Raw genomic sequence first — 24,520 nt, forward strand, 5'->3', positions numbered from 1 at the left:
GCTGCTAGGAAGTAACTTAATGATCACAGGTGTTCTGATTATTCACTCTGAAAACTGAAGTTAATGAATCTTTGAAGTGGTAAATGCAAGTGATCAAGGACTGAAAGATTACAATACTTGTGTCAAGATTAATTAAATTCTCTATCTATGTATCACTTTTTTTTTTTTGGTAAGCCTGCAATTTAATTCCTAATTTAAAATAATTTATAATTATTTATATTTGGCTCTTGTTTTTATTTTGCTTCCCACTTTTCTTGTAAAGCTAAATTAACTTGAATGTGGGTTGGGTCAAAAAATATGGGCCTGCGTTTTTGTTGCAGCAATCTGTTTATGGGCTGGCCTGCCAGTCCGTTCTCAGAACTACACTGACCTTTTCCACAAGGTGCAATTATGTTCTGTATTTGAACGTATTTGGCCTGAGGTTGCTGACAAAGCAAGTGCCGTCATAATTCAGCTTTTGAACTCCTGTCTTTCTGATGTGGCAGAGCGTTCCTGAAGTTGATCCTGCAGCAAATATGCACAATTCACAGCCTCAGCAAAGGATGAGCACCGGTTCTTATTCTTCATCTTCTCCAACGGCGTATTCTGCTCCTCAGGCCCCGGCTCTGAATGTGATTGGTCCCATCACTGCTAATTCAGAACAGGTATTGGGATAATGATCCTTTTGAGTGAGACTCTTTCAGCAGATCAAATTAGAAATCAATTTGCAGAGGAACTTTCATTTTAACTCTTTTGACTTTGGTTGCGTCGTAGGTCTGGTTGTACTTAGTAATCTTCTCTCCTATTACACTGTAAAATCTGAGCTTTTGATTTGTATGTATGGCCTCCTAATGGCAGCGGTTACCAAACCTCACAGTCTGATATACAGTTCCCTCAGCGGTTGTGCAGTGGGTTAGCAGTTATTCTCGTTAGCCTCCCTTCTTTATAGGCACAGAATGGCTTGCAGATGCAGAAAGTCTTTCTAACAGGGAGTTGTCTACATCTGTAAGACCCTTGCAAATGCCCTAATATAGGATCTTCTTTTCTCTCTGCAAAAATACTTCAGAGCCAAAGATCCTGCTCAAAATTTGTACATCTTTCCCCACACTTGAGTGAGGCATGCAAGCTGTACAGCCACCAAGGTCTGCTTTTAGCTGCTATTTTCAGTTCTCTTCCATACAAGCACAGCACATCTGCATTTGTGATGACAGTGAGTGGTTCTACAAGGTTCTTTTATTTTTCTCTTGCTTTTCTACAATTCTCTCCTGGGCAAGCTTTTTATCTTTACATCCTTTTTTCCTCTGCTAGAATGTCTGGAGCCTCAGATATCAAGTCAGACAGAACCAGAGGTATCACAAAGTCAGTTCTTGAAAATGATCTGCTTAAACCACAAAATTATGCAGGATTTTGCTGTCTTTTTACCCCCATTTAGATTGCCCGGCTGCGCAGTGAACTGGATATTGTTCGTGGGAATACAAAAGTGATGTCTGAAATGCTGACAGAAATGGTACCTGGACAAGAGGATTCCTCAGATCTTGAGTTACTCCAGGTAACAGTTCCCTAGCAAATGCGATTCTGATCCTTTCTGTGCTGGAGTTTCTCTGGTGGGGTGGGGGTGGTTGTTGTTGTTGTAGTTCAATTCACTGCATTGGTTTGCTTGGTTTACATGATGAATGTGGGTTGTGCTTGACCCTGGTTAGTCTCATCACTTGCTGTTCTTCATTTGTTAAAGCTTCCAGTGACAAGGATTTCCTAACTTCCCCTGAAACTTGTTGCAGCGCTTTCTTCTCTGTGTAGCTGGAAATTTTCTCAGTGTTGAGTATAAGGTCTCCTTTACCACAAAGCAGCTTAGAACTGTCACAGGTTCTGTAAGCCTTGAGCATTTCTGCTGCTTTTACATCCTCCATCATCACTCGCACAGTGTCAAAACATTCCCAGGCACTATGCAGGAAAAAACACTCAGTGTTTCCAGCTGGACTAAATATTGCCAAGGGTCTGTGGATCCTCTGCTACTTGAAATCTTAGATATGAACTTACTGTCCTTCCAGAAGCTGTTCTGTAGCTTCTCGTGAAGGTAGTGTCTTAAGGCAGGTGCTCAGGCAAAGTTTCATGCTCTCCAGAGGGTAATCAGAAGGGATTTCTTTGCTGGAAAGTCTTGATTTGGTGCAGCATTTATTATCTCAAGAGGGAAAATGGTGTAAGTTGAACTCACGTTCCCTAGGCCAGTGGTAGTGGGGTGGCCTTTTGGCTGAGGAAAGCAATACAGGACCACGTGCAACCCAGATGAGGAATACTGCAATCTCACATTCCAGCTGCTGCTGGTATTGTGTGCTGTGACATGGTGTTTGCCTTTCCATAGCTTCAGAAATAGGCTTCTGTTTGATCCTCCAGCAGGGAGGATGGGCTCCCACAGCAGTACGTGTGGAGGAAGGCAGGGAATTGCTCTCTGTGGTACATCAGAGTTTGAAATCCATCCAAAAACTGGTCTCTCCCAGGCAGCGGTATTGTGTGTTTGTCTCCAAGCCATCGTGGCAGCTGATGAGAGGCTTTGCAATAAAGAGCCTTTCAGTTACTGCCCATTTGGGTCGAACTGCTCAAAACAAAAGCAGCTTCCAGGAAACCATGACAAACCAAAACAGCTAAACAACTACCAACATCTTCACAGCGTAACCTTACAGCACAGCTTTAAGGTGGAAGAATTTGATCATAAAATGGAGTGACAGCAACGATTCTTTATTCCAACTGGTTCCCTTCTTTGACTGACGCATCCTAAATCTGAATCACAGGGCTGGGGAAGAACCTGGTTTTGATCACAAAAGATGGTTGGTCTTTTGAAAGCTGTGAGCCGGGTGCTGCGTGCAAGGACTCCTTGCTTTGAGCTTTATATAGCCCTCCTCCTTAAATAATTCCTGACATTTTCTCCAACACTCAAATGTAAACAGCTTGCTGGAGAGCCAGCTCTGAGCAGAATAGATAGGTACTGTCAGCCCTCTCGGAAAGGCAGCAAACAAACCTCTGAAATGTCACAATCTGCTTCTAAAGTGATGGGATCAAACCTGACATTGGAGAACACATTCCTCAAGCTGTTAAGGCAGCTGGATTGCACTGGGTGAAATTTATCCAGAGCTTAGGATGTCAGAGCAAGCAAGGAAAACAAACACATTTTTGCTTTCATCCCGAAGGTTGTGTACCAACAAGTCGTCCTTGTTTAGTGCTGAATTTTTGCTGTGAAGTGGAGCTGGAGGGGGTGGAAGATGACAGAGGGACACGCTTTAGTTGAAATGTCAGTGCTTATTGAAGTAAAACCATGGGCCTAAGCGGTGGCGACGTGCCATATGTCACGTTTCTGCTTGTAGTTCCTCCTCAACATACCAGCTTTGACCTTTGGTCTTGAGGACTTTTGGGAGTAAAGAGTTCTGCTAAGTAACTGGTGCTGGAAGAGATGCCCTGGAAGCACAAGGATTCCTGGTTCAGGCAAACTCAAATCTAGATTTCTTGGCATGAGAGATCTCTAAAATAAATGCCTTTATATTCTTTACATTTTTCTTCTGAAACTCCCCACTGCCTTTTTGCAGCCTCTTGCCTGTGGCCTTGCTCAGTTGAAGGGCACGTCTCTGTGTACAGTTCAGTACTGAGGTGTGTGGGGTGCTCGTCTCTTCATGCGCCTGCTCCGTGTTTTGCGTCCACGCTCAAGTTCTCAGTAGTTGGGACATTCTGTGTCCCCAACACTTCTCCTAGCACACACTTAGCTACTTCTCGTAGCCCTGATGGACTCTTTTACCTGACTTGTTCCACCATGTGCATCTTTTAGTTTTTAAGGATGATATTGCCAAAAAGAGCAGATTGAATTTTCCTTGAAAGCTCTCTTCTGGAAAGCTGTTGTGTTAACCTGTTTTATTCTTAAAACAGATGACTAAAATGCAGATATTTATTTTCTGAAGTGCTCAGAGTTAAAGAAGAATCAGGATGTTGAATTGTAAATAGGCTCTCAAGGTTTTATGCCATCGTCTCTTGAAGGGCATGTTTGATTAGATGTGCTTTTGGGTGACATTTAATCATGCAAAGATAGACTTGTCTTAGTGTTTCTCAGCCAGGGGATATGTTTGGCTGCGAACAGAGCTCAACTAAATCTCCTTATTGCTAGCTGCTTACCAGAATGTGTGTGCACAATGCATTCCTCCTAGGAACTGAACCGAACCTGTAGAGCTATGCAGCAGAGAATCGTGGAGCTTATCTCACGAGTGTCCAATGAAGAAGTCACAGAGGAACTGCTGCACGTGAATGATGATTTAAATAACGTCTTCCTCCGCTATGAAAGGTGGGGCACCTTTTCCATTAATTATTTACATTCGTTCTGAGTTTCCACTTAAGTGTAAAATTGGTCAGTTGACGAGAGTTGGCCATTTGGGCCAATGGTCCAACATAACAAAATGCAGAGAACCAAACCACGGAAAGCGTTTATAAAGTCCTTTTATGGTCTTTTATGGTAACATTCCTGTTTCAGTTGTTTCCTTTAATACTATGATTTATTTTTTATTGTCCTAGCCATAGAATTTTTGTGGGCCATATCCGTAAAAAGCAAGACAACCTCGTGCAAAACTCTGAACTAGCGGAGACTTGAGTCTGCGAGTCCCTGTTGTGTGGGGCTGTACAGATGTAGGGACTTGGGACCGAAAACAGCACAACCACAATCTCTAGTTCTACTTTCCAGCTTGAGCTCTGCCTAAATGCTTGCGCTATTTCCTGGCTTAGGGAGGCTCCCGTGAGCTCTCTCTGTATTCTCATCTCTGAGCTTTCTAGTTCCAGTGCTGGTGCAAGGGGAGCTGGCTGAGGTGGGTGGAACCTTCCTGCGTATAAAGGTTTTGTTTTTAAGTAACACTTAATCTTGGAAAAAAGCCTGTCTTGCACAGAGCTGAGGTTTGGAAGAGTTGATCTGCGGGAAATCATCCCCGAGGTGGGACTTGGGTCATAGGACTTTCGACACGTTAGACAAAGGCGCTGTCAGCCACATCTGCTGCAGGAGGTGACACGTGATACGGCAGCCTTGGGAAAGTTTAATCTTCCCCTTAATGACAGGCCTGGGGAGTGTGGCACTAAAGAGTACCCTTTGTTCCTTGCTCTTAGCACGGGGCTTTGTTTCTCAAGCCTTTAAAAATAAATTAGACTCTAGATCTGTGAATCTGTGCTGTCACAGCAAAGGCTGGAAAGAAGACTCAGTGGCCTCGATTTTTGTCTTTGATTTAGTCGTTCAGAGGAGATTGGGGCAAACTTTGAGACAAATGCTGGCTTTTTATGTGGAATGGTGTGTGTTTCATGCACGAGCACGATTCTACAAGTGGCGGAGTGTAGCTGTCACTAAGACTTAGTCAGGTCACCCTTAATATTTTTTCTATTTTCCTCCATCTGCGGCTTTGCTGGCTGGGGCTAATGCATTCATAGTCATTATACACTGAAAGGTGAGCTGAGTGATGTTACCAAGCTATTCGTGGTAGAATAACTGCACTGGTCTGAGCGTTTCAATAAATTCCAGTTCCTCCTCTGCTATTCCAAAAGCTCCACATTCATCACGCTGATTTTTGGGCTGGGTACCGAGCTCTGTCAGAGACTCAAGCAGCAGCTCTGGCCTTTGCTGTGAAGCTTTGGATGTAAACGGACGTGTGGTTCATAAGCCTTTTGGTGAGAAATATGAGGTGGGAGGTGTCTTGGGTTTCCAGCTAAGGGAGCTGGATTTCCAGTAATAGCAAACACCCACAGTTCGCTAAAATTGAATTTGGGGCCTGAATTTGGTTTTACTGCCTTTTAAGTCTGCGTTTTCCTCTGTTACATTAAGAAAACATTTTAGTTTGCTCGAGATTCCCTGTTGCATTTTGTCCATCTGGGAGAAAAGCCACAGGTTTATATGAATATTATGGATTTTTTTGCCGAAAAGAGAGGTTACATTTGAAACTACTTTTAAATGAGGAAAAATTCAAACCTCAGAGAAATCACAGTGCTTTTCCTGCTAAAGGAGGAGATCGGACTGGCCTCAGACAGGCCTTTGGAGGAGGCATTTTCCCTGATTTTTTGAGTTCATTAAAGCTGGGTTTAGGTTTGCGGCCCCAGATGCACAACTGGTTGGGGAAGGAGTAGAGAAGAGACCAGATTTTGACCAAGCAGACTTCATCCCCTAAGAAGTATAAAGATTTTTATCATTACTTTCCATTCCTGGAAAGACCCAACCTATTTGAACGCAGGCGCTGACGATCTTTGAGCTGGCCCAGAATGTTTTAAGAAATGAATCTGCCTGGGTAGGGCTGCGCTCGCATGGATGTGGCTTCGAATTTACGTGGATTGCAGCAAGAGGGAGCTGTTAAGTGGGAGTAAAACTTGCTGCGGTGCTCGGCTGATTTAGCTGGGAGCATCAATCTTGCTGCCGTTCCTCCTGGCCCTTGGCTAACAGAATAGTCTATCACGAAGCACTTAATGGAAAACAAAACCACAAAAACAAATCCTATGGTGTTTTTCAGACGTGCGTGTGCTGCAAGATCAAATTAGTCAACTTAATATCCACATTTGCCAAAAATGTAACTTCTGCAACTATCCTCCCTTTGTCCTGGCTTGAAGTTAAAGTTTTCAGGGTTCCCTCTTGAACCAACAAAAACTAAGTTCAGTGGCAAGCATGTCGCAGCTTTATTCTAAACTCATGTTTTTCATTGTTGATTGGTGGCTTTGATAGTTCATGTTGGGTTTTTGTTGTTTTGTTTTTTTCTAAACAGATTTGAACGATACAGATCGGGACGTTCAACACAAAATGCCAGCAATGGAGTAAGTACCTGACTCCATTTATTGTGTGAGTAGCTACACCGTGTTTAGTCATATTACTATCACTAGTATCAGACCTTTTACATGTCCAGCCCTGTGGCTGATACTGGATACCAGGAAAAGAGTGTAAAATTGTGGCAAACAGCAACTGACAACTTCTATCTCAGGAAGACACTACACTGAAACATCTCTGTGTTTACAATCCCTGATGGATTTCTTTCCCCTATTAACTTTTTTGATTGCTTTTGAGGCATTCACGGTGTCCTTAAGCAGTGAGTTCCACAATTTTACTACACATTTTTACATATTTATGTGGGTATTTATGTATAATAAATATTTTGTTTACATTTGATCAAGTCATTTGATGATTTTTATTTGCTCCACCTAATTCTTCTTCACTGTGTCTTACAATACCACTGTTCGGGTTAATTTTCTCCATGCCACTCATAATTTTAGGAACCTTTCTCATCCCCTTTTTCAGCAGCCCTTTTCCAAGCTGAAGAGTTACAGTTCTAATTATCCTTCCAATGAAACCTATTTTATAGTTGGTTTATAGTGTTCAGGGTCTGAGTTCATGATTAATTCATACATGGCACTATTACATTTTCTATTCCATGTTCTTCTAACCATTTCCTCTGTTTATCTGTTTGATTGCCACTTCTACTGCAAATTTCAGCACGTTGTAACTTTAGTCACAACAAAGAACTTTTGTTCCTGAAAAGAGTTTATACCTAATGTGGAAGATGGTAGAAAATTCAGTTTGACTTAAATCCAATGTTGGTACATTGCTAAAAGAGGTGGAGACCACAGACACCTTAGCTGAATCTGAAGAGATGTAGTTGACCTCCAGGAGAGTTTCCTGCTGCGCTGAGCAGTCAAACTGAGGGGTTTTTTGGTGGCTGACGCTTTTTATTCTGCACCCATCACCGCAGTGTCCAGGAGACTGGTCCATTTGGCACTATGCAAGAGAGATCATTTTAGGAAGCTCCCATTATTTTTTGGTGTTTGATGTTGCACTGCAAGAAGAAATCTCTGGCATGTGTAACTTGCTGTGCTTCTTGTGTCCCAACAGGTGCTGAACGAGGTGACAGAAGATAACTTAATAGATTTGGGTCCTGGCTCTCCAGCTGTCGTGAGCCCAATGGTCGGGAACTCAGCGGCCCCGTCTTCGCTTTCGTCACACCTTGCAGGGCTTGGTGAGTGCCCGATCTAAATAGTGATGGACGTGAGGCTACAACGCACAGACTTTTTTAAGCCTAACCAGTCCGTGGGTCTCAAACAGCACGGGGGGGCTGCAGGGCAATCCAGGTGTGTGGTTGTGGGAGCAAGTCTGAGCATTTGCTGAGCTCCCTGCGACCGACCTGAACACCCAGTGCCAGCCGTTATCGCCGTGGGCTGTTGGGATTTACAAGGACCCATTTTTTACTTGTGGGTCAGGGAGTTTCTGTTCCCTTGGGCTCTCCGTTGCCTGACTAATGTTGCCCTGTAATCTTCAGAAGGTTTGGGTACGTGGTGTAGAGAATTAGGAAGGTTTTCCCGCTCCCCTGCACTGTAGCGATCTGTAATTGGGAACCAGCCTGGCACCAAGGGAGGGATTTATTAACTGAAGGGGAGAGTGAAGGAAAATGTGCAGGTTCTTGCCCATGATAAAACTTGTGCTACTACTTTTATTTCTGCTTAGGTATCGCTCTCCATGAAATCAGTCTGATGAATGTTCTTGATTCCTCTTCTACAAAGACTATTTGAAATCTTTGGACAAAAGGTTTTGTGAAACTGTTAGGTGTTTTACATTAAATGAAACCAAAGTTTGCTTGATAGGTTCGCTTGATTTGACTGACGGTTCTCCACCTCTTTCAGCACTGCACCAATATCATATCACTTGATTTGAAACTGCTGGTTTCATAGTCGATAGCTGAAAGACAGCATTGTGGAGAAAACTGGAATCCATGCCCAAAATTTTGGACCATGTTAGTGAACAGTAACTATCTCAAGATGAGATTAGCAGCAGGTGCGCACCAGTTCCCAAATGCTGGCTTCTCGATGAGGAGTTCTTACGGTGCGGTGCTTCCAAGAGGAATAAGACAACCTCTACATTTGTCTTTTAAGAAATGCATGATTAGCAGCCTCCAGCCTCTTCTGGACAGAACTGCGCTCAGTGCTGCAACTATTCACTAGATGATCTCTGTAACAGTCCTTATTGTTAATGACTTTCTCTATAACATACGCAGTCATGGTTGCATATGGTTTGCTCTTTCATTGGTTCGCTTTTTTTGCCTCTGGTTGCAGACCTGGGTACAAACAGTGTCAGTGGCACCCTCAGCTCTCTACAGCACTGTAATCCTCGGGATGACTTCGACATGTTTGCACAGACGAGAGGCAGCTCCCTGGCTGAGCAGCGAAAGAAGTAAGTTAGAGTTTGTCTTTAGTGCTGTTTGAGTTACGGCATTGCTGTTTTCTACGGACATAAATTTGAAACCTCTTGACTTCATTCCAGACTAAAAAAGTAGTTTTGGTGTGTGTTTTTGTGCTTTTAATCCAATCCCTGTCCTGTTGGTCATTATTAGTATGAGCAAGTGGAGAGGTCCCTGCTGCTGGGCAAAGCAGACTGGCTGAGTAATGTTATTGACTGTCTTAGTTAATGAGCTCACTGGAAACTTGGAAATGAACTTGCCTTTACTTCTACAGATGCTTCCTCTCATAAAGGCTCGTCATCCCATCCACCCGGCCAGTGCTTGGGATACAGGAGCACAGGGCTTCTTCACTTGAAGGTTATGGACATACTTGGGTGAATGAATTACTGTCATTGAGGGCTTGGAAACAGAACTACCATCCAGTTTGACTGCTGGGCCAAAGGGAGAGTGTGACTCTCGCAGGCTGTCAAGGCAGTGTAGCTTGCCTGGCTGCCATGCTGCCCCTAATTTGTTTGTATGCACAGGGTTTGCATCTCTAGACTGCAAACCTGGCACTTTCAAGGGCATTTAACAGGTCAAATTATTTTAATGTAAAATAAATCGAAGCACTTATTAAGAAAACCTTTGATCCCTGTCAAGCATGATTTAGTAAAAGACATACTCAGGTATTTTTCTTTCGTATATTATTTTTTGCCTGCTTCTGGTTTCAGATTTTAGCGGATGTAGTGGCTACCAGCAGTCAAAATATCATAAATATGTTGTCTCAAACTAAGAAATGTTGTTAAATAGCTTAGCTTGGACCTTAGGAGATTATAAAAAATTTACCAGCCCTGGAAAACTTGAGCCAGCAAATATATTAGGATCTTTAATTTGCAGTTATCAATATAGCTATCGGTGCTGCCTCAGCTGTAGTGTTGGTATTGAGATCTGCTCTGCCGTAGAGACCGCTGGAGGTTTCAGGCTGAGAGCCCTGGTGTATAGTCAGAAAGGAGATGCATTGCAGGGAGATCTGATGGAGGTCCCTCTGTCTCGTGTGCTAAATGAAGCATGAAACTGATCTTCCCACACTGCCCCTCTATCTCCTGCGAGCTGATGGAACAGGGAGCACGCATCAGGCCGTGATTTCACACGGGAGGATTGCTTCATCTTCCTTGGATTGTATGCTGTACAAACAGAGCAGCAGTGAGGCAGGGATGATGTGACTGGCTGTGGCGTGTGGGTTTGAGCCGCTGGGCACTGTGTGAGAGCCTGGGAGAGGCGGAGATGCTGGAGGGGAACGTGCTGCTCCTGCCTGGACACGCGGCTCCTCCTGGGGGCTGTTCTACGGGCAGGTGTTGGCATCTGCTGCTACTCATGGTTCACCACTCTGCTCTGAGAAATGATGCTGTTGCCTCTGTCACCTGGCTGCTACATGTCCCTTTTGCATAGCAGTTTAAGAAGCTTTTCAAAAAATCCAACCTCTGTAAATAGTGCATTTCTCTGTGTGCTTCACCGTAGTTGCTTAGTTACGTTTCATCTGCCTTCGAGTCTCCCTCTGCCTCCCCCCATGTGTGCATCAAGTTCAGGCTTCCAAATGTCATCTTCAAAGCTTTGCAAAACATAATCTGCAATCAGGCCTCTTTTCATAGTCCCCTGCTGGCTCTTGGACATGCTTATAGTGCCTCATAACTTATTTGCCTACCTTTTATAATGCCGGTCTTACTCTTTTTGCTTCAACATGCTTACAGAAACTGATGGACGGTCTTTATGCAGAGTGCACTCCTCTTCTTGGAACGCACTTAGTATACTTGTAGGCTTGTTACAAAAAAGAACATGCTTTCTGATTTCCAGGGACGTAAATCAGAGTAGTGAGTGCATTCTGCGTGGGTGACTGCTGGACTTCCTTCTAGTTCTGTGGTTTGTTCATTTCTTTCAGTGTGACGTATGAGGATCCACAGGCTGTCAAAGGACTAGCGTCTGCCCTGGACGTTCGGAAACAGAACACAGGAGGGGTAGGTCGTTGCTCTGTGTTTTGTTATCTGAAACCCTGCTTGGAATCCAAGCTGTAGGCAGCTGCTTTGACTGAGACTTCTCATTCTGTATTCCAGCCACATGTTAGTACTGAGTATTTTGAAATTGGTATCTGGGAGCAAGTACGTGCTCAGTAATGGTCTCTAAAGAGCTGCTACTTGGCACACCAGCCTAAAAGACTTCAAAATTGTAGTGGGTAAATTCTCCTGTGTTGTTGCAGCTTGCCTGGGGGGTCTAGCTCTTTGGCTGGAATCACTGCTGAAAAGATTAAGTGGAGGGAATGTCTTGTGAACACTGGTGTGCATGTGTTTAGTTCGTTTTTGCTTTCCAAAGTTGTTGCAGTCTGAATCTACCAGGCTTTGCTCTGAGTGCACAGATACATGAGCAAGTTACAGGGAGAGAAATTACGTAGACTTCGAATGCTTTGCGTGCCTCACCACAACTGCCCTTGTGTGCAGTCCGTTATGTCCCAGGGCAGGCTCCTGCTCTCTCGTGTGGGCAGAAGAGCCCCAGCGCTGTCACCTCACAGCAGCTGACACTAGAATCGTGTTTGAGAGAGCGAGCTTGACCAGCTTTGTCCTCTCACCTTGGTGAAGGCAGAAGCAAAAGGTTTTCACATCATCCCTCAAACCCTTTCCTACCACGCCACTTTTTGAAACTGTCCTGCTCTTTCGTACTCAGCTGTGTGTAATTTTTAGGATGATGGAGCAAGATCAGAGCCTTTTCCTGGTCTGATTTCAGTGTGTGTTTACCACTAGGGAGCACGGCAGAGCCAGTGCAGCAGGGACATGCCTCCCTCCATGGAGAATTGCACCCCCAAGCCTTGGCTGATCCCGCCCTGGTTCTTTCATAAGTGGAAAGGGGAGCACTCGGGGCAGCTGGCATGCCTGGCAGCTTGTGCTCTGAGCCAGGGAGAATTTGTGTTTGGAGCCAGCTGGGGTCAGGTCACAGCTGCCTGCCTGCCTGGGCCAGAGTTCAGGGGGAGCTGGGCTTCAGCGGTGATTTCTGATGGAGCATCCGCCCCACAAATCTATCTGCTTGTTCCTGGCCCCCTCCTCCTGCAAGGAGAGTCATTTATAACCCAGGTCAGCCCCGTGACCAGCTGCAAACTCGATCCCACAAAAACCCGTGCCAGCAGTACTGAGGGAAATGGGGAAGCATGGGAGGCAGGGCAGGAGTGCGTTGAGGGCAGGAGAGAGGAATTCCTGAAGCCAGCGTGACAGCCCAAGCCCCCAGTACTGCTGTGTTATTGACAGGAGCTGCAAAAGGATTTGAGATTCTGCTCTTTGTTCCTGGCTAACGAAACGCAAGGGGCTTGCATTTCGCTCCTGGGCGAGGGGGCTGTATTCCCCTGGTAGCCACAGGGTCATGTCCTTATTTATTAACACTTTTGTTCTCAGCCGATTCTGCTTGAGGCACCGGTGCAACGTGTCATTCACACCAGCGTAGAGGCTGCTCTGCCCGAAGTGTTGTCAGTTCAAAGGGTTGTGTTCAGGCTAATCTAACAGTCAAAGTTTTTTTTGAGCAAACGCTTTATGGGTTGTGGAACTTTGGGCTCTGAGATGTTGTAGAGACTTTCAGCCTCTTCTCAAAGGTCCTGATGACTGTGTCATGTAATCAGAGTAGCTTGTTTTGAAATGCAGTCTTTCAGTAACCAGTAAACACCACTTTTTGTCAAGTCTTGTGAGGCTTGTGGGTGTCTCTTCTTAAAGGAAATAAAAATTAAACTCTCCTAAAGTTACCAGCCCCAGCACGTGTAGGAAAAAACTGGCAGACCTCAGTAAATGAAAAACATGCATTAATTTGGGTAGAGAGCTAATTTAGGAACAGCTCTAGGGAGGAGCCAAAAGCTTCGCAACACATTCTTCACACACATCTTGTTCCAGCACAGTTGTCCAGTGGTAAAATTCAGCACATCCGACGTTTCTAATGTAGCCGTTCTCAGAGCAGTCTATAGAGGGACGGCTGATCATGCGACATTAACTATCCTTTAATATGATTTAGCAGCTGGAAACAAGACGAGCTAAAAATACACTGTTTTCTTAATATTGCTTTTCCATGTTGGGAGTTGCTTTTATTGCCACAGAGTTGTTGCGTGATCGCAACTGGGAGGAGAGGTGTCCAAGAAACAGCTCTCTAGCGTTACACAGATAGTAGATGAAGTTGGAGTGATTTCCCCCTTTTCTTTCTCAGCACAAGTGCTGAAAAGAGACATAAAAGACGACAGCTGATTTTCCATTCTCTGTGGTCATGGGGACAAGGGAGGTATCCCACGGATTTGGGTGTCTGGATCGAGGTACATAAACACACCAGTGACGGTGGGCTGGAACCACCATGCTCTGCCCGTCCCCAGCAAACCCCTGCAGAGCCAGAGAGGATTCTGCATCCAGCCCCTGCCTCGGGGGTGAGACGCTGAAGGACAAGAAGCCTTAAGAGGCTTCCTGAGAGTTTTGCGTTGCGGTGCGGTGCAACCTGCAGCTTGCACGGAGGGAACTGGATGCATCAGCGATCCTCTTAACCTCTGCCCTTCTCGGAGAGGAGCAGTTTGAAAGGCTGCCAGAACACTGCAGCCAACTGCGGTGACTCACCCTCCCGCTCCATGCCATCATTAGAGCTGTTGTATGTCGTACGCTTAGAGTTCGAGGCAGAGCCTGGCTGCTGAGATCCAGGAGGTAAGTCGGGTGTGCTGCAACTCAGCTTTATAAACAAGGGAAACTCCACAGTGCGTAAAACTAGTGTTTCCAGTAAAGCCTGACTGATTTAGGAGGTTGTATAGCCTACTCTTTTTCTCCTTCTAAGAAGATGACAGACATCAGCCTCACTTTATTTTGTTTTTTGTATTTTTTTTTAATATCAACCTGGAGGAAGTACTAAAATTCTGTGAACTGTCTGTATGAAGTGCAGGGGTCGGGTGAGCTCTGTCCCTCCACGGACAGAGCTGACAGGCAGCAGAGGGGGATGCAGCTGCTACCAGCAGCTCACAGACAGCTCTGTGTGTGTGTATGTATGTGTATGTGAAGTTTTTAACTTGCTGCTTTTACTTTATCACGGGTTGTTGCTGTGGTTTCTCTCTTTATGGACCTTGCTGTTCTCAACACAGAGGAGAGGTAAAGGTGGGAACTCAGACATGGAGCCCATAGACAAGTGGCTAATTACACAAGGAATGGTGAGGACTTCACCAGTGAAGCAATTCCTACTGCCCACCCCAGTCCCTTTACCTAGAATAACCATCCTCCATTCACCTCTCGTCCTGCCCTACTGAACCACTCAAAATCAGACAGTACAAGGAGTTTATTTCCCACCTACATCATCATCTGGGGAAAAGGGAAAGATTTGCACTGACTTCTGATTTATCCAGCACAAAGGCCTGTAACCAACTGAATCATTTGTAGGATCCCACATCACCTTGAGAAGAGGCCTGGGGATCCAACTGGTTCCTTATACTGTCTTGATTTATTTATGCAGTATCCACTTTTCGAGGGATAAACACAAGTCTCATGGTTCTTGTTCATAAAGAGGACACTTTCTACACGTCTTTAAAGCAGCCTCTTCTGGTAGTGCTTAACTTCGTGGTCTAGAATAAACATACAGAGTTTGTAGGATCATAGCTAATTTAATTGGGGAATGTAAGGATAGTCCTGTATGAAAGGAAGGGAATGGGAGAACTGCTACCCAGATTGACGCCTTCCACCCTGGTCAGGGAATTACACTGGCCTTAGGATTCAGACTCCAAAAGGTACAATAGTGTTTCTGGCTTTAAGGATTTAATTCCTGTGTCCAGTGATGCCAGTGCTCTGATAAAATCAAGCTTCTGAAGCTCGCTGAATCTTTGCACATTGTGACCTTGTTTGAAGTTGTCCTTCGTCAACACATTTGCAGAGAGAAGTTCAAAACCCTGCTTTAAGTGCACAAGTCAGAAGTAGGTAAAAAATAGCCTCAGCTATGCCTTAAAGCCAAGTTCTAAGACCAATTTTATATTTTTGGACAATGTAATCCATCACTTTAAGTGTTTGAGATTAGTACCAATAACGTGACCCAACTACAAAGTCCTCCTGGGACAGTCCTGGCTGCAGCTGAGCTGGGAAGAGGGCAGTGCCGAATTCCCCACGGGCTGGGATGCGCGTCAGGAGGCCCATGGAATGGGAATGCCTTGAATAGCCCAGACATAGCTGCCCGGTGCTTAGAAACATCCCAGTGAGTTTAAGGTCGAGAAAATCCGGAGTGTGCAATATCAGAGTGCACCAACTCTGTGAAACACTTCGCATTTCTTCTTCCAGGTTTAGGGCTAATCCAGGTTATTTTCTGAGGGCTGGTTTGTGAATTTGTCAGACATCTGCATGGCTGGTGTGTGCACAGTGATTTGGACATGTGCATATATACGGTCACATCTGCCTGCCTGTGCGAGCACCCAAAAGCAGTTCTGTGCCTGGGTAAGCCCAGCTGCAGGTGCCCCCCGTGAGGAGCCAGAATTTCGTTTCAGCGGTTGTCAGAGACCCACAGCTCGTAACGTGAGCATGAAAAAGCTGTAAAATGAGCAGCTCTCGCTTTGCCTATGATCCTGTTGACTATGGTTCACAGAGGCTCTTGCTGTTGGGTGGCTCTGTTGCAGCCAGAGATGTGTGATGCTGCTGTTAGATATTCATCCATAATGAATAATCCAGTGATTGAGTTAGTTCCTCTTCTTTGCCTTTCCGCTGTTTACGAGAGCAGGGAAGCATGAAATCGGCACCCCTGCTGTTCACACCGCTGGCACCACTGCTTTATTAAAAAAACAAACACAATATTCGTTCATTGGCTTGTGGTTATTCAGTCTGGAAAAAGGATACTGCAGCATTCATGGAGGTATATGGATCTGGGGAGGGAAGGGGATCTGGCTGTCCAGCCAGTCGCTGCTCTTACAAGCTTGTGACCTTGTTTGTATGCTAAATATGAGAGAGAAATACCTAAAATAAAACTAAACTAATCATTAACTCCGTCTCTCTCTTAACTGGCTGTAGTTCTTAACTGTATTTATTAATACGACTTTGTAGCATTTGCAATAGCAGCAGAATAACTAGCATCCCAGGTATGAACTTGATGTGCACGTTCTTTGGTAACTTTATCTGTACTTAGGAGATGAGAGGGAAAGAGGGAACAGCTGACACGGCCGTTACCTGTGCCTGTGCAACACTGAGACCACTGAAAGGTTATTCCCCACCTGCCAGAGGGGCATTCACATCCCTCATGGCCTGACGTTGTTCTTTCCAAACTGTGATATATTTAAGCTTAGGGACGAGTTCTTCCCACTCCATTTCTGTGCATCCCGGTTCACTGACACACCTTTGCAGAGGGAGGCTCATCCAGGGCTCCATGTGTTCTCTCGCAGTGAATTTGGCAGTGTTGTTTCTGTTTCAGCTTAATCTGCAGCTCAGTTCTGCTGACAAGATGGTGCCAGGACCTCGGAGACGCAAACCACACCTTTAGCCATTCCAGCTATGCCGACAGAACTAACGCAGGCAAAACGATACCTGCAGAAAGTGTTCCTGGTTCAGACGAGGCTTAGGGCTGTCAGCTGAGCCGTTCAGTACCAAATCTGTTTGCAGCGTTAGATCTGGATTTTTGCAAGTTAGGCCAAGCATGTGTCACATGGGGGTCTGTATCAGCAGCTCTTAGGTGCAGACTTTAGCACCAGGCCACCACGTTTTAGTGCAGGTAATTCCCAGTTCCCTTCTTACGAGTTCGGGCAGCTATTGAGATTTGCATGAATGTATTAATATATTCATTTGTTAGAACCTGTCACCCCACTCACATGCCATGTGGATATTTGTTTACGAAAGTGAGGAGCAGGTGTTGCTTAAGCCACCACATCAGGACAGACAGTATTTGGGACAGTGGCAGGGGAAGAATGAAGCTGAACCAGAATTCACAGAAAGTGAGATGAACAACTTTGAGCATTGCGTCCTGGCCGCCAGCAGCACGCCTGCCTGGAGAGGAGATTCCTCTCTGTAGTAATGTGAGTAAAGATTAAACGAGCCCTTGGCTGAGATGTTGTTAATTAGGAACAAAGTGGGGTGCCGCTGTGGGTGCCTTCAATAGAGAGATAGGATCTAAGATGTGGAAATGACTTGGTAACAGGAGACTGTTGAAAGACGTCATCTTCTCGGAGACTAAAGCACTTGAATTGTGGCCAAACTAAGAGATGGATATGGGTGTGAAGATCTTATTTCTTCGGGGTGGTAGGACCCCTCTCCCTTTTGAAGGCAAGCAGGCGTGTTCCCTTGTTCTGAAGACCACGTGGCTTTCATTACCCATCCAGCCGTGGCATTTCAACGGAGCCCTCTCCAAGGACAGCGTGATACCCCCCGTGCAGGACGTGCCCGTCGAATCCAGCCGGGCTGGTTGTTGTACGGGCACAACGGGCCGTGCTGGGGAACACACCGCCCCTGAGCTCCTGCTTTCCCCGTCCATGCGATGTGTAAACACCGTTCCAAGTCATCAAGTAGCTAATTCAATCCTTACGTGTCGAGTCAAACATGTTCTAATATTGAGGCCAGGCGGCTATTTCGAGATCACAGCAGCTTTAAATAGATGGTAAGCCTGGAGTAGTAAGCTGGAGTAGGCTGCTAGCTTGCATCAGAGGCTCTAGTTGTGCTGCCGTAGGGATGACGGACCTTTCTTTACTATTTCTAACTAACTGGGGGGTGAAGAGCAGGTAACTGAGTACCAGTGTCAGCTTTGCTAAACATCTAGAAAGGACTGGAATTAACTAAGCTACGACAAGGCAGTAGTCTAGCAACAATTAGCATGAACCTTGTTAAACATTTTAAGAACATTAATGAGCTCACCTAGAGATCTGGATTGTCATTTCATACCTGCTTCTTTTCCAGTGGGATCATTTTTAATAGAAATAAAGTGTGATAATAATAACCTTAAACTGTCTTTTTAAGGGTAGAATATTGGATTTTATGACTTCTGAGGAAATATATTGGCAATACTCTTTGGCTTTTGATTGCTAGCGAGAACACCAACACAATCTAACTTAGGTGTGAACCTGAATTCCAGGTTCCTGTGGGTTTAGTGAGATTGAACGCTTGCTATTTGTTCTCCCAGCCCTCCTTTTCCATTTCCTTTTCAGGACTGTTGAGATGATCCCATTTGTAGAGCTTTCCAAAGACTAAATAAAAAAAGGAATTTGAACAATGAGCCCAACTTTTAATTAAAGCCAGACCCCAAAATATTTTGTGACTTGATTTCCATTTACTTTGAGTGTAGACTTTTAACAAAGAAATCACAGTATTGTTACAAAACCAGCTCTTGCAGCCAACACTGACTATCTGGGGAGCTGTCTCACCAAAACTGAACTTCACTAGACCATGTATATTTGCATAATCAAAGTATTAACGAGACCGTATCCCATTCTGGAGCCATTTCCATGTAGTCTGCGGCTGCTACTGCTGTTTGTTCCCAGAAACTGTTGTCTTTTTTAATGTGTAAACTAGCTAATTTATTTTTACGTTGCTTCTGTTGTGTTTTAGGGGATTAGTTTTAACACAACTCCCCTCCACATTCTTCGGTTTAGAGCTTCTGAAAGCGAGAGCCTTGCCAAGTACACAACTGACTGGCAAAAAATGAACTTCTGTGTGTGGTCAGCTTCAAATGGAATAGAAATGGTACAATGTTATGGTCAAAATATTTTAAAACTTCCAGTTACTCTTGAGAGTTTCCCTCCTCTTTATTCTTAAATTAAACCTGATACGTTGAACCCATGTTTTATGGGGCAAATGGGGCTCAGAGTCTGAGGAAAGTAAATTGGAAGGTTGAGCAGGGAAGGAGCAATAGGTACAAAGCCTTGTCTCTTCTGGGAGCGTGCTGGGAGACGGGGGCAGCTTTTTAAAAGGTCAGTGCTGAACAGCAAAGGGCTGACATGCTCCAATGTTTATCTTACAGCTCTCTCCGCTTCTTATAGATGACCTGCGAGAAGCGTTCTTGCACTTCTGAGGTTTCAGTTTGTTATATAAAGTAGGTCTGTCTGAAAGTAGAATTCCTTTTTTTCTTTTTTTTTTTCCTTAATCTTACAAAACACAACAGCACAGACTCCTGTACTGCTGAGCTGTCTTGCTCAGTCACTTCTTGTGTTTTCAGGATAACCAAGATGTGAGTTGCTCCTCTTAATACAGGGACCAAGGTACCACCACACTTTTTAGAAAAACTGCTCGTATTTTATTCACAGAAAAGTGAAAAAAACTACTATTTTCCTCCTCCCCTCCATACATGTTTTCTTATCCTTAAAGAAACATATGGACCTTTCTGAGCTGCAAACTGGCCAACAGCTCTGAAGGCGACACCTTCCAAAGTGTAGCTTATTTGTGCAGTATTGAGCAATACAGGAGAGAGACAGCAGTGAACTTCTGCAGGAGGTTTTAGGTTGCTGTAGGCTGGATAAATTCATTGCTTGCTATCTCTGAAGCCAGAATTTTCCAAAGCTGTTAAACTAACAAGCCAGTTCTACAAGATGCAACTTGTCCTTGGGAAGGAACCCGCTGGAATGTGTCTGCAGAGTTGGTAATGGCCATCTGGGCCAGCTCACAGCAGCTTCAGCGCACTGTGTCAGCGTGTACGTGCGTGATCAGTTCTCCACTGCAAATTAAAAAGAGGGAATTATCCTAAATCTGGCCTATTCCAAAGGAACCTGCAGGAACTTATTTTCTGCTTGTACCTCTGACCCTTCTTGCTTCTGTCGTGTGCACTTTGTCCAGCAACGCGCAGAGTCAGAGCCAAACCATCTTCCTGGTGCCTCTCTTGGTGAGAAATGCTTTGGATTGAGCCCTGGATTTCCAGTCCCTTGACACAACTAACCCACCTTAGCAACCTGGCCTCAAGCAAGGGCTTAATTGACCTCCTCAGCACAAAGGGCCACTTGGTTAGAAAACAAAAACTCTTGAGGGGCTCTGCTAAACAGCATCAGCCTCTGCTGCTGCCTCTGTAATTCAGTGCCTGTGTCTTCCTCCATGAGAAATCCATGACAAAGCTACATCTCCCAGGGAATTCATCTGCAAAGCCTCTGTCAGCTCTTCTTCCTGGGAGAGGTTTCAGAAAAAGCCGTGGACAACTCCTGACACCTCTTCTTCCTCGGAGACCGAGGTCTCTTGCTGCCAGCCCCACTGCTCAGCTGCCGTGCTCCGGCCTGGAACTTGCGTGTCCCACGTTGCTTTCCAAATGTTTTTCAAATTGCCCTTACGAGATCCATTGTGGCGTTTTCCTGTTTACTTCTGCAGCCCTGTGTTGTAGTTCAGTCAGGAAATTCTGCACCTCACACGCAGGAATTTCCCTTCGCTGACCCTGTAGTGCTTTGTGAAATAGAATCACAGAATCATTTTGGTGGGAAGAGGCCCTCAAGATCATCGAAACCAACTGTTAACCCAGCCCCGGCACTGCCCCACGTCCCTGAGAACCTCATCTCCGTCTGTCCAACCCCTCCAGGGATGGTGACTCCAGCACTGCCCTGGGCAGCCTGTTCCAATGCCCCACAGCCCTTTGGGGAAGAAATTGTTCCCAAGATCCATCTGAACCTCCCCTGGTACAACTTGAGGCCGTTTCCTCTGGTCCTGGCGCTTGTTCCTGGGGAGCAGAGCCCGACCCGCCCTGGCTCCAAGCTCCTTTCAGGCAGGTCAGAGATCAGGAGGTCTCCCCTCAGCTCCTGTTCTCTCCCAGCTTCACTTCAGCACTCGGTGCGCTGCGTCTGTGCTGCCCGTCGCAATCACACATGAGTGGTTTTATCTCAGGAGGGGAAGAAAACCTCCCCTGCCTTTTTATGAAACCGTCTGTGAGGAGCAGGCTCCGGTGGGCCTTGCTGCAGCACCGCGGGGCAGTGCCGGTGCCGGAGCCGGGAGGATGCACGTCATGCTCTGCTCCTCCGCCCCATCCTCCTCCTCACCTTCACCTTTGGGACTCCGCACTTTGCACCGGCACATGTTGGGTTCTGCTGCGACAGGGTCACCTTTGGCAGAGGAATGGGGACAGGGCACTGGGACCGTTTTGCTTTAAACTGGTGTGCCGAGGCTGGGCGGTGTGGGAGGAGGATCTGGAAGGAAACGCGACTGTGTGCCCTGGGCTCTGGCTGCCTCCACCTGTGGAAAAAATCAAATTGTTTTTGTAGGAGTGTTGCCTGAAGACTTTGAGCCCCTCTTTTAGCTAACCCTTCACTGTGGCTAATACCCATTTAAAAAAACAAAAGGTGGAAATTTAACATTTCAAAACCTAACTGATATCCAGTATTCTACCCTTAAAAGCTTTTCACGATCAAGATTAGAATCATCAGTCTATCTCGATGGTTTTAATATGTGGTCGAGAAGTTACCCATCTTACGCTGGCATCGAGTCACATCATTCCCCATAATCTTTCTCATGTTTTTTTTTTTAGCCTTGTTGTTCATAATTTCCTTTCGAAGTGTTTCTTTATTTGAAATGCCATTTATATTTTGTTGCCTTTTTTTTTTTTCCAGCACATTCTTACATCTTTGTTTTTGTTTTGTTTTTAATCTTCTTTCTGGCGTTTTCCATCGCTCTGTGGCCATGATTGTGGATGTGTTTTGGTTTTTGCCTGCCTTGCTGTTCTCTCGCTGCACTCCCTAGATCCCTGTTGCACAGTCCTCTGTCATGGATGACATTGAGGAGTGGCTCAGTACCGACTTGGTGAGACTTCTTTATATTTTCATTTTTCACATGGGCAATAGCACTTGTACGGATAACTTTCAATGCATTGCTGAGTTACTGGTACTTCTCATAATGAGAAGCAGTGAAACTTCTAAATCTTGTATTTCCCTTTGAGGGGAATATCTAAGCAAGAGGAGATAGGGTTGTGCTCAGCAATTCAATCAAAACTTTTTTTTTTTCTGAGTTGTTTTACTTTCACATCTCCATGTTAACAGCACAGAATAGCGTGTGTTCCAGGTCCCTCTATAGGAAAGCATTTAAAGATGTGCTGAAGTTTATCTGTGTTCTCCACTGAACTTAAAGCACATGTTTAAAGCTGCATTAGCTTGGCCAGGATCCACATCCGTGCGTACGTCCACGCATGCTGGATCAGGGCTTAGACTCCTTTCAAATCGAGATGTCTTTGTTAAATTGGCAAGCGAGCTTGACACGTTTCACGATGGTAATAATAGAAATTTATAACAGTCACTCTTCGATGTTTATAACTTTCAGTTTCTCCGAAATGATTATTGTCTGGTGATTATTAAACAAACAAACAAGACATAGAACTAAAAGTAGCTTTTCCATCATTCTAGAGTTTGTTTTGCTGTGCCAGTACACATTTGGTTTAAGCAGTCACAGCCAGCACGCATTTATTCCAGTCTCTTTTTTTAACGTAAGCATCTGACTCAAATTAACCAAGTGCATTTTGGGGATGGGCGGTAGGCTGCGTTTCAGACTCTTCTTTTAAACACCATTTAGTGAGCTGAACCATTTCCTTGTGGTCACCATATCCCTACAGATTGTCTCCTTCCATTATTTCTTATGACTTCAGGGACTGTCCCCAGAAAACTCCCTGTTCCTGGGGTCCCCCCAGCCCCTCGCTGTTCCCCGACCGGGAGCTCTGGGGTTCAGGCTCCGCTCCCCAGCTCATCAGCCCTCGCTCCAGCACCAGAGGAGCCAACTGTACTGAAAGGAGGAAAATGCTCCTTAAATAGATTCTGGGTTTCAGTGTTCGAGGTTGGCTGTCTTTGAAATGTCACTGGGTTTCAGGTGCAGGTTGTTTTTTCAGACCTCAAGACAGGCAGTTATTTTCAAATTTAATTACAAACTGGCCTCATTTTGTTAAAGAAACACAGTAAGCGTAGCATATCCACTCTGCTTAACCAGTAAACTTTTGTCTTTGCCATTTAAATTAATTTAGCAGGAGAGAAGATCTTATGGCGAGATACCGAGGCAGCTCTGTCCGTCTGTCATCCACTAGACAGTCTTGCTCAAAAAGAGCAAAGCAGAGAACTGCTGTGTAAATGTGTAAATGCCCAGACAAGCCTGGGGGTCTCAGCTGTCCTTGCACCGGCTGCCTTGTCCCTGGGTCCCCCCCCGGCCATGGGTGGGTGCAGCACAGAGATGCCCTCTGAGAAAGTTTGAACTGGATTTTTGGTTTTCATTCTGGGTTCCTCCCCTCCTTTTTTTTTTATTGGCGGTTCGTTTCATTTCTCTGCTTCCCAGCTGAGGAAGTTACAGGTTAATTTAGCTAATGGTTTTTTATTTCCTTACCCTTTTTGGGGTACATTGGAACAAACAGTATCCCTGCACGTGAAGCAGTGGCTGCTGTGTGTACCCTTGGAAACCTCTGTGCAGTAGAAAGCTGGTAGCTGCTGGATGGCATTAATTCTCAGGCATTAAAAACCTTTGTGAGGCCAACTAGTATGTTCCCACTCTCCTGATAGAGAAGCCAGGCTGTGGACAAATACGTTTATTTTTCAAAGCAGGTTCAACATGAGGTTTTCAAGTAGTAACATCCTAATAGATAGACAAGGATGCCAGATACTTGGACTTTTAATTTCCGTATTGAAGCATTGTTGGCACTTTGCATGTTGAAATGCTCAGCCTTTGTATCTCATGGGCAGATGTTACCTGCCCATCAGCATCTTTCATCCAGCCCACCCCAGTCCTGCCTTTGTACAGCACGGACGCCAGGAAAGCTTCTAGATTTGTATATGCAATCTGAAATGAACTCCCACAGGAGGAACATTGGCCCCAAACTATTTTGCAGCACGTGTCCTTCGTCAGCTTAAAAGTGCGTTTTTATTTGAAGACACAATGCAAACCGCAGCCCTGACTTTTTAAAGGACTGTGTGACAAAAGATGGCACCTTGCACAGTGTTTATGTGACTCACACGGATCAGTTTTTGAGCAGGGCAACTGGCTCAAGTGGAAACGGCAGCCGGACTGCCATTCGGTCCAACGGGGAGAGTTTAGCTGTGCACCAGCTGTCTTCAGAAGCATCTCTAGCACTTGTTCTCTTGCTCATATAGTTAATATGTGGAAACGAGTGCTGGAAACTGTCCAGTTGCATTAAATGTGGGTAGAGGATAATAGTGAAGGGGGAGCATTGCCTGTGTGTTCACACGCCTTTTTGTTCCAATTGCAGAAAGGAGAGGAGCTGGAAGAAGGAGTGACCAGTGAAGGTAAGCAGAGATGCTGCTGGCCGGGAGCCATTCCCAGGTTAGCGCACAGACTGAATTCTCTGCTTCGATCCCTGCTGAGATGCTGACTTCTCCCAAAAAATGCTTCTGCACTCCGAAAAGCGGGAAGAGAGCATTTTAGAGGAAAACAAAATAAAAAGTATTTATGGTGTGAGGAGCC

General features: G+C 45.3%; 1 protein-coding gene across 3 annotated transcripts in view; it reads left to right on the forward strand.

Annotated features, from left to right (window-relative positions):
• The window catches only part of TOM1L2 (target of myb1 like 2 membrane trafficking protein), a 58,175-nt gene that overhangs the window by 27,877 nt on the left and 5,778 nt on the right, over positions 1-24,520 (forward strand). The window contains exons 6-15 of one of the 3 annotated variants that reach the window (XM_065644575.1): positions 486-644; positions 1,412-1,528; positions 4,164-4,297; positions 6,735-6,783; positions 7,853-7,976; positions 9,067-9,184; positions 11,107-11,182; positions 14,302-14,367; positions 21,812-21,871; positions 24,306-24,342. In XM_065644575.1, coding sequence (XP_065500647.1) covers positions 486-644; positions 1,412-1,528; positions 4,164-4,297; positions 6,735-6,783; positions 7,853-7,976; positions 9,067-9,184; positions 11,107-11,182; positions 14,302-14,367; positions 21,812-21,871; positions 24,306-24,342 — 940 coding nt within the window. The remainder of the gene's footprint in view (positions 1-485; positions 645-1,411; positions 1,529-4,163; positions 4,298-6,734; positions 6,784-7,852; positions 7,977-9,066; positions 9,185-11,106; positions 11,183-14,301; positions 14,368-21,811; positions 21,872-24,305; positions 24,343-24,520) is intronic. The other 2 variants (XM_065644576.1, XM_065644577.1) reach the window with 2 other exon arrangements.

This window comes from Caloenas nicobarica, chromosome 14 (genome assembly GCF_036013445.1).
Source record: "Caloenas nicobarica isolate bCalNic1 chromosome 14, bCalNic1.hap1, whole genome shotgun sequence".
Taxonomy (NCBI): Eukaryota; Metazoa; Chordata; class Aves; order Columbiformes; family Columbidae; genus Caloenas; species Caloenas nicobarica.